Source organism: Ammospiza caudacuta, chromosome 4, assembly GCF_027887145.1.
Source record: "Ammospiza caudacuta isolate bAmmCau1 chromosome 4, bAmmCau1.pri, whole genome shotgun sequence".
Taxonomy (NCBI): domain Eukaryota; kingdom Metazoa; phylum Chordata; class Aves; order Passeriformes; family Passerellidae; genus Ammospiza; species Ammospiza caudacuta.
The window spans coordinates 52,412,120-52,421,421 of record NC_080596.1 but is presented as its reverse complement, the minus strand read 5'-3'; the positions used below and the strand labels follow the sequence as shown (position 1 = coordinate 52,421,421).

At 42.5% G+C, this 9,302-nt stretch overlaps 1 protein-coding gene across 1 annotated transcript in view; it reads left to right on the top strand.

Annotated features, from left to right (window-relative positions):
• The first annotated feature begins 2,343 nt into the window (after positions 1 to 2,343).
• GABRB1 (gamma-aminobutyric acid type A receptor subunit beta1) overlaps positions 2,344 to 9,302 on the top strand; it is a 104,672-nt gene continuing 97,713 nt past the window's right edge. Inside the window, exons 1-3 of the mRNA XM_058803601.1 lie at positions 2,344 to 2,432; positions 2,527 to 2,618; positions 2,694 to 2,761. Of these exons, the coding sequence (XP_058659584.1) occupies positions 2,353 to 2,432; positions 2,527 to 2,618; positions 2,694 to 2,761 (240 nt within the window). The 5' untranslated portion in view covers positions 2,344 to 2,352. The remainder of the gene's footprint in view (positions 2,433 to 2,526; positions 2,619 to 2,693; positions 2,762 to 9,302) is intronic.

Below are 9,302 nucleotides of genomic sequence, written 5' to 3'. Positions count from 1 at the left end.
TACTATATTCTCCTAGAAACAGATGATCTGCAAAGAGAGCAGAACTTCCAAATTCTTAAATAATTGACTACTTCAGCTAGCAACACGTGTGAGAGTGGAAGTCCTGCTGATAATAATGTACCTTTTTAGTCCTGAAAACAATGGAAAACAGGTCTCACACATGTTTCCATCATCCTCCCCATAGGGAAAGAGAAATCCTTCTCACCCCCTCTGCTCTGGCAGCGTAATGCCCTGCAGCTCCTTCTTTGTATGGTTTTTTTAAAAAAACATATAAAGCTCCTTGTTCCCAAGCCCCCAGTAGTGAGGGATTTGTTCAGTATTGTCTCTACACTGCAGGATATTTGTAGTTGTTTCAAAAACCAAGTTTAGAGCCCTCATGTTCCCAGTAAACAAGCTGTACAAAATGGAGTTGAATTTCAACAGTTTGGGTCTTATTTTTGGGATGTTCAGTGGAGGAAGCTCAAGGCTGGTGTCCAGAAGCCAGGACAGCTTGGTTGGGAGAGCTCTCAGAGGAACCAGCTTGCCCATAGAACATCCTCATCCTCCTGGAAGTACATTTGCTGGGCTGAGGCATCCCTGATTGCAGGAGACCTGCATGACAGGCTTTGCTCATGCTTTCTCAGACCAGACCAGAAATTCACCTAAAACAGTTCAACCATTATTGGGCATTCAGTCCAGGGCCCAGACTACAGCTCATCTGAACTAAAGCTGCCCTGAAATGTGCAGTAGATTAAGAATTCTAATAGAAAAAAACCCTGCACTTATGCCTCAAGACAGATTTTGGCAAGCCATGGAGAGCAGTGGTCTCCATTAAATACAGGCATAATTGAGTTTCACACGGCTTATGACAAAGCTAAATGTAATGCTGTATACCATCAAGAAGTAAAATATATAGCTGTATGGTAAATCCTAATTCAGAAGAACCAGGTAACTTTATGATGGCTGTGTGGGATACAATTCTAATTAAAGATACTATTTGGCTATTTAGCAGAGGTAGGATTTCTTTTTTTTAAAGCACCCTACACAAGCCACACCAATTATAATTGTACAAAACTCTTTCAAACAGCAGTCCTGAAGTACTCTCAAGTTGAGCTGGAGGTCATATTTTTCAGCAGCTAATTACTGAACTAGGAGGAAAAGAAAGAAATATAAAACTCCTAAAAGAAAATCGAAAATATTTATTATATACTGTTACAAAGAACTGATAAAATAATTATTTTCATAAATTTGTACACTTGTGGTTGGAGAAAGCAGATGTGAGATTAAGGACTCCCATAGTAATCTATCAGGAAGCATGTTGGGCTCCTTCTCCAAAAGGGACAAATTTTCATAGAAAAATACATTGTTCAAAAATTTGATCCAAAAGCTGCTCAAAACTATTGCTAGAATGTGTGTCACAAACGATATCAATATTCCAGCATTTTTCAAATATCGTGGCGTATTTTAGCTACAAGAAACATCACCAAGTCTGCCATTTCTCAGAAACAAGTCTGCATGACGCTGTAGCAGACTCAGAAGCATCCAATACGTATCCCAAGGGCACCGCACGCAGGACTGTGAAGCGCACAGAGGAGATGGGCTGAACCTGAAAGGGATAAATGTTAATTCTGCTGCGCTACGGTGCAGTGAAAGCGAGCGGCACCGGCAAAGTCATGAACTATGCACAGGGCTCCGATCAGTCACTGTGTAACGATGCACAAGAAAGGTCAGGTTACATTACAGCATCCATTCCGAGAGTCTTAAAAAAGAAGCTGTAACGCAAGATCAGTTACATTGGTTAAAACACTGGAACTCCAGATCAGTTTCCCGGGGCACCGCGGGTACTGCTGCGGGAGCGCCGAGCGCTCCGCTGCCCTCAAGCCTTCGCCGCTCGCCAAAAGGCGACCTGCAGCAAAACGTGCTATTGCTGTCCGAATGGCCGTGCCCCTTTCACTTCACGGCTAACATAACATCGAGGGGAAATTTCACGCCGAAGCTCCCTCAACAATCATTCACTGTCTCTTGACGAGAAGCCGGCGCTCCAGCGAGGGGGATTGCGCCCGGCAGTGGCAGCCCCTTCCCCTCGGCAGTTCGGGGGTTAGGGTCCCGCTGTGCCCCGCCAGCCGCGGGGCCCCGCCACCCTCACGGCTGCCGCGGTACCTGTTCCGGCGCCGCGCCCTCGGGCCCCGCTCCCTCAGCAGCCCGCGGCGGGCGCGGCCCGGCCGGGCCCGGGCGGCCGGGGCGGGCAGAGGGGCAGCCCGGGGCCGCGGCGCTCCGCTCCGCGCATGCGTCCCGCTCTCGGGAATTGGCTCTCCTCGCCTGTCCTCACCAAGTTCCAGTCCGCGGCTCGTCCCCCGTGAGGCGGCGGCCGGGATGGGGGCGGCTGCGAGGCGGGCCGGCCCGCGGGCGCTGCTGCTGCCGCTGGCGCTGGCCGTGGCGTGCGCGGCGCGCAGGTGAGCGCCGCCGGGCTGCGGACGGAGGCAGGGAGACAGGCGGGCGCGGGGCTGCCCGGCCGCCTCCTTAACCCGCTTGTGCTTCTTCCCGCAGCGCCGACGGGCCCAGCAACATGTCCTACGTGAAGGAGACTGTGGACAGGCTGCTCCAAGGCTACGACATCCGCCTCCGCCCGGACTTCGGAGGTGAGGCGCCCGCGGCCCCCGACCCACGCCCCGGTCTCCCAGGTGCGCTAACACCGCCTCCCGCTTCCCCCGCAGGTCCGCCCGTGGATGTGGGCATGCGGATAGAGATCGCCAGCATCGACGTGGTCTCGGAAGTCAACATGGTGAGTGACCCTCGGGCCGGAGCCCACGGCGCCCCGCAATGCGAGCGGCCGGGAGCCCGGCTGCGCGGGGATGCGCGTACCGAGCCACTGCGATTGCCGCAAAACAACCGAACACGTCGCAGTTGCTAGGAAAAGTTATTTGCGTTTTTGGGATGATGTTGGCATGCCTGTGGTGGCACTTCAGAAGAGCTCCCTGTCCCGGTCAGAATACCTGCTGCAGGTTTGAGGTTCTGCGTCCCTCTTGCCCTGGTTTGCCCTTTGCGTAGTCAGCAGCTGCCGTCGGAAATGCTGGAGTTTCTTGAACTGTAGCAGCAGATGGCCAGGTGTGCGTGTTTTCATGTTAAATTATTCAAAGAGTTAGACAGTTCACTTTGCATGCTAGTAGCCTTGAGTAAAAGGTGCAAAGAGAAAATAAGGACTTCTAGAAAATGCTTTCTTTCTTGTAGAAGGGGAAAAAATAACAACACTGCAGAATAAGTACATAAGGATGCTTCCTGCTATCAAAATCAGAAGTCTCGTAGCTACAGGTGTGAAACATACTGCGTTTGATTTCAGTTCTCCTGCAGGAAGGAATGCTAATAGGCAAGCAGGTTTAAAGAGCAAAAATGTGACTTTAGTGCCAGCCTCCTTTGACAGCCTTTTCCCAGAAGAAGACAATGAATCAGTTGCAAGTTTGAACGTTGTACAAAATCATGTTGAATTAGTCAGCATCATGGGCATTTTGCTCTCACTCTCTTTTCTTGTGTTTGATCTCACTTGAAAATCTCAGTTGCTTTCTGTACATAAGGGAACACCTACTTAGTTAAAAGAAGATTATAAACCCTACATTTCCATCCTGATCAGCTGTTTGTTTCACTGGGTGATATTTGCCTGTTAGAATTAATTTACCCAAAGGTGGGGATTTTTTCCTTGGTGTATTAGTTAATAGCTGCCATGCAAACAATCTCTTCATTGATTTTTTTTGTTTTACTTTCATGCTTAGTTTTTTTTTCTGTTGTTTGTTATATGTATCACAGGTTCTGTTTGTGTGCTACTGTTCTATTTGCTTATGAATATGCATGGTAGAGTGGGGAGGAAACAGAATTTGTCATGTTGTGTATAGCATACCAAGGTCTGCTGACAAAGACAGCATTTTGCAAGTTTCAGCTCCTGGTTTTCCTGTTCCTGTATTGTACTTCCAGGGAGGAGCATGGTGCAGACCACACAAATAAGGCAGAGGAAACAGAACACAGATCTTATCAAAATAGTCAAAGAACAAATCTATTCCAACTCCAAGCTATTTCTGTGACACTGTAGTGGGATTGCTGCTTTCACATCTGGAAAAAGCCAAACGGAGCAAAGCACAAAAACACCTGTTCTGAAAAGTCCAAAACTTATCTTGTAAAGTCTCAACACCTGAAATACTGTTAATCTGTAGGGGGTGGGTGTGACAGTTTCCAGTGGCAATCTCACAGGGATTGTCACCAGCTCACAGCACTTCTTAGTTGCCTCCTGTACCCATCAAAGCTTCCTCTCCATTCCAGCACTTGAAAATCCTCTGGGAAAGAGAAGTAATATGCTAAATGAAGTTTTTATATAATCTCTGTGTGTAGGGGGCAGCTTGACTAAAACTGGTCAAAAAGTAATAAAATGTTTTCATTTCATAAAATGCCACATCTCACAGTGGAAGGAAGCAACTGGTCCCAACTGTAGCTGTAGCCATTCCTGAATGCAAAATATGGAGTCTCCATTCTGAATCAGTTTAAAAGGGCTTAGATATCACAAATGCTACCTGTACATACCCATATCTGGTGTTCTGTGTTGCAAGGTCTTTATGGTGTTGCTAGAGATTGTCTGCCTGGTTTTGGACAGTGATCAGTAATTTCATCCATCATTGCAAAAACAAGGTGGTTGATATCTTGGCATAAGAAGAAAAGGTTTTTTACCTAGTAAAATAATGCTTTCTTCTGGTACTTTTTTTATTTCTGAGAAATCATAGCCTTGAGATGCTTAATGTTGCAGTCACATGTAAGTCACAGAATCACAGAAGTTCAAGGCTGGAAGAGACCTATAAGATCATCAAGTCCAGCCGATGTTCTAACTGTTCAACTAGATCATGGCAGCAAGTGCCACATCCAGTCTTTTTTTGAATTCTTCAAGGGATGATGACTCCACCACCTCACTGGGGAAATGATTCCAGTATCTGACTGTAAGTCATTAATCTTCTTTTACTTTAAACTCAGTCTTATAGATTTTTTTAAAATTTATTTAGTAAAAACTACGGTTCTGTGGCTTCAGAGCCAGAAATGTTTTTCAAAAGATTTAAGTTTATAGTGTCCTCTGGCAATAGGGCAGTTTTGTTGCTGAAGGCATAGGAGTAAGGAGGTCAATACATCATGTGAGGTCCTCCTGACAAGAGGGTCTGGTTGGATCCCCCAGAGTTCAATCAGTCTCACCCTAGCAGTATTTGAGGGAATTGTCTTATCCCTTGGCTTCGCTCAGGAACATGAAAACTTATGTCTAGAGTGATAGAGGCACACATTTCCAGTCATGGTGCCCACAGAGTTATTTTGTGTTCCAGTCTCAATGCATAAATAAGAGTAAATATTGTATATAGAGAGAGAGAGGGAGAGAGAGAGAGGATGTGCTCTCCTTTGGTGTGTTAGGTGGGACATGGTCATGTAGACTGTCTGCCATGTCAATGGGGTGATTTGTATGTCCAAGTAGATCCAGTCCTTGGGTAAAATGTTGAGATATAGGCAATAGAATTATTTTGAATTCTGCAAGCACCAATAGTAGTTGTCTTTTCCAGCAGCTTGGCTGGTTGAAGTGGCTTGTTCTAATCTGTGAGACTATTGTAAAATTACTCAGTTAATGAAGCAAGACTTGCACAGTCTTGAAGTCAACTGTTCTAGTTTTTCTCCCTTACTACTCAGTCCTCATCTTCTCAGCTCATTAAATAGCATTATTTTATACCTGCTTGGTAGTTCAGTAATACTGTGGTGAGCTGTCATACCAGCTTTTACAGAAAGATTATTTGAAATGCTCATTCTTATGACTCTCCCATTTGACATCAGATATGTTGTCTTATGTTGATTTTTGCAGGTAATAATCTGAAGAGCTTGTCAGACAACAAACAAGCAGGAGAAGTAGAATGTAAACATCCTAGTTACCATTGCCTGTTTCTAACCATGCTTCCTCCCTAATGTACCATGAGATAAGTTTTAGTTCAGTTTTCCATCTGATTTTCACAGCCTTGCTGTGGTAAGTGCAAGCATTACCTTCCAAAGGCAAATGGTGACCTTTCTCCGTGTCTCAGTTAATGACTGTTGAGCTAATTTTCATTCATGACAGAGCTCCATAAGTATAATAGACATTTACATGAATATAGAGTTCATTAAAACCATGCTATGACTAGATCTATTGAGCTGCTGTGGTGTCTGGTTCACTCTGATGCCTTTATGTGGTTGGCAGAAGGTGCTGCTTGTACATCAAGAATAAACATGGGCAGAATGATTGGCAGTAATTAGTGTCATGCTTCAGGGCAAGCAAACTAATAATGTATTTCTCTATCTACTAAGAAACAGTCAAGAGAAGTAACTGGACTCAGAAAAAACTGACACGCAGTAATGTTATAATTTTCTCTAAAATGTGTTTCTTACTGACGTAAAGGTGGTCAAATCTTTATAATGAGCAAAAAGATGTCATGTGCATGTCCTAAAGTTTAAAAAAATGTATATGATAAAAAACCTTTTATAGAGTAGTTATAAAAAGATGCCAAAGAGGAAAGAAAAAAAAGGAAAAAAATCCCTTTATTTTATATTGGGAACGCTGTTCTTGACCTGCCATACTGATCTTACACTGATGATGATGTAATTTCTGGGATCACAGACTGAAGGTTTCATGTCTCAGCAAAAAGAGGTAAATAAAATCATGGGAAGAATGTATAATTTTTTAGCTTCTCTAAAATTGTATTCAAGGCTCTTACATTTATCTGATCTCCCAAATGAGCCACAAATCTTGCAGAGATTAGTTTATTTAACATTCCAACCTGTTGGGTAATGTCTTTTATAAATTTGAAAGAATTTATATAGCTTAAACCACTGACTTTTTGTATACTTTTTGTAAAGTGGATAATTAAATAAGCAACTGCATAAACGTATATGTATGTATATATATATATATATATATACACACACACACATATATATATATATATATATATGGTTTTCCAGTTTGCCACAGAAGCATCCAGGGCCTAGAAGAGCAAAGGCCTTCCCCTTACTTTAGGGTTGATGTTAGCCCAGGTGGCTGTGGCATCCTGCAGTGGTAGATGTTTAGCCAAGAGGATCTGAATCTGTGGGCTTTAACCCTTGAGCTGGGTAATGCTTAGAACCAAGGCACTGAAAGTTTGACCATTAATCCTGGCAGGCCACTGCTCGTGCATTAGATCCCAGCTCCAGAAATGGTAGAAGGACTTTATGTACATGGAGGTTATCTTAAGACACTTTTTGCAGATTGAGAAAGACAAGCGGTGTTTACTGGAGTAGCCAGAATTTCACACATCCTATTCCTCTTTCCTGTCTTAATTAGGTATCTGAGAATTTAGCATGGTGGCTGTTGTGAATCTCAACATAGGAAATAAATCCTGGGAACCAAATTGGCATTATGAGCCCCATCTCATGCTCTTTGCATCACAGCAGCCAAGTCTCATTTTTTGTAATTGTAAGTCTGGTTTATCTAGAACTAAAATGTCAAAAATTCCTTTAGCCCCAGCCAGTGTGGAAACACAAATGATAATAAATGGTCCTTGGTCTAAATATATTTACCAGAAGATGTTAATATTAAACTAATTAGATTAAACTTATTTTTTTTCTGGAAAGTCATAAAGCCTAATAATTATTAATGAAAATTTACTTAGCAGTAGTGCAGAAGAAGAAAGGAGAAATACTTTTTTGTTATATAGCAACTGTCCTAAAGAGCATGAAGGAGATGCAGAGACACTTCAATATTAATAAGAATGTTCAGTAACTGATTTTATTTTTTTTCAGCAAATATGGAAAAACTAATCAAGTAATAATACATAAAGGCCAGATCATTTCATCACTGTCTGTTCCAAACAGGAGTAATTATATTAGAAAGTGAAATGTGGAATGAATGTAGAAATGGGCAGCTTGGGGTTAAATGACTGGGTCACTGTTAGTGGATGTTTTGTTGGATCGTTTTCAATTTGACAAGAATAAGCATTTATTCAACAAAATTGATAAACAAGCAAAACTTATAAAGCAATAATGTGAATGTTGTCTCATATGATCCAGAAATCTGATATATCATATTTTTTTAAATCTCGAACAAAATTGAGACCAGCTTCAGGGTTGATATAAGCTGTAGTCCACATTTTCCTTTAGGCTGACAGGTACAATACTTTTCTGATTTAAAGGCTTAGACAAAATAGCTGTGAATGCCCTTTAGAAAATATGTATTTCTTTTGTCTAATGTTAAACTCACAGTTCCCCTCAAATGCAACTCTCCTGACTCCCACAATAGAGAGTTAATCATATCATAATGGTGCCTATGAAATTAAAGGAGTGACACCCTCTCCTTTAGTAATGGAACCTTTAGCACCCAGTCTGAGGTGTGTAGGATTTCATTAAATAAGGGGTATGCCTGTAAAGAGATAGGCTTTTTAGTTATGTGGAAGGGAAAATGAAAGGATTTCCCTGGCACTGCCTGTTTAGTGTACGTGCATCGGACAACATGGTTGTGGTGTGACTGCTGGAAACATCCAGCTGGGGATCTGTTATTGTGCACAAATCCTACAGTTCAGTGGTACAGACCTTTGGAAACATTCACAGTGCCAAGTCATTGTGTAGTAATGGAACACAAATTATTAATTCAAAAAGACCTATTCTCCTAAGTTAACTTCTTTCTAAAAAATGAAAAATAAATCCATAAAATTAAATTTCATGCTTCTTTTCTCGTGTGCAGCGCAGGACAAGTGGTTATTTAAAAGCTTTCACATTTTCCACAATTGCATTTCCCATTTACTTCTGATTTTGGATTTTACATCTGACTTCTGAAAGAGAGTATCAGAACCTTTCAAACTAAGAATTCTTCGCAAGGAAATTCAAGGCATGCATTTCAAATGCCTGCAAAACATAGTCTTTTTTTTTTTTTAAATCAGCTTTACTTTGTACTCTATTGCTTGAAAAGTTCCATACCTCCTCTAGGCCATAATAATTAATTATCTACCAACTGCAGCTCAGTAAAGACCTGAAGCTGAAGCTGTGCAACCAAGAGAGGGAACACTCACACCACTAGCTCACCCTGAGGTTGGAAAAGGGGGGAGAACCTCAGTGGAGGAACAGTGACAACCTGAAAAGCTATTGCCAGAAAGACCTGTTCCTGTTCACAGGATTCCAGGTATTCTGTGACAGCAGCTCAAACTGTTAAATCAAACCCAGAGATTGGCTTTATTTAAAGGTATTCCCAACCGATGTGTTTTGTTGATCACTGTATTCTGAACAGCAGCTGCTTGGGAGAATTCTCAGTAGTTTTTTCT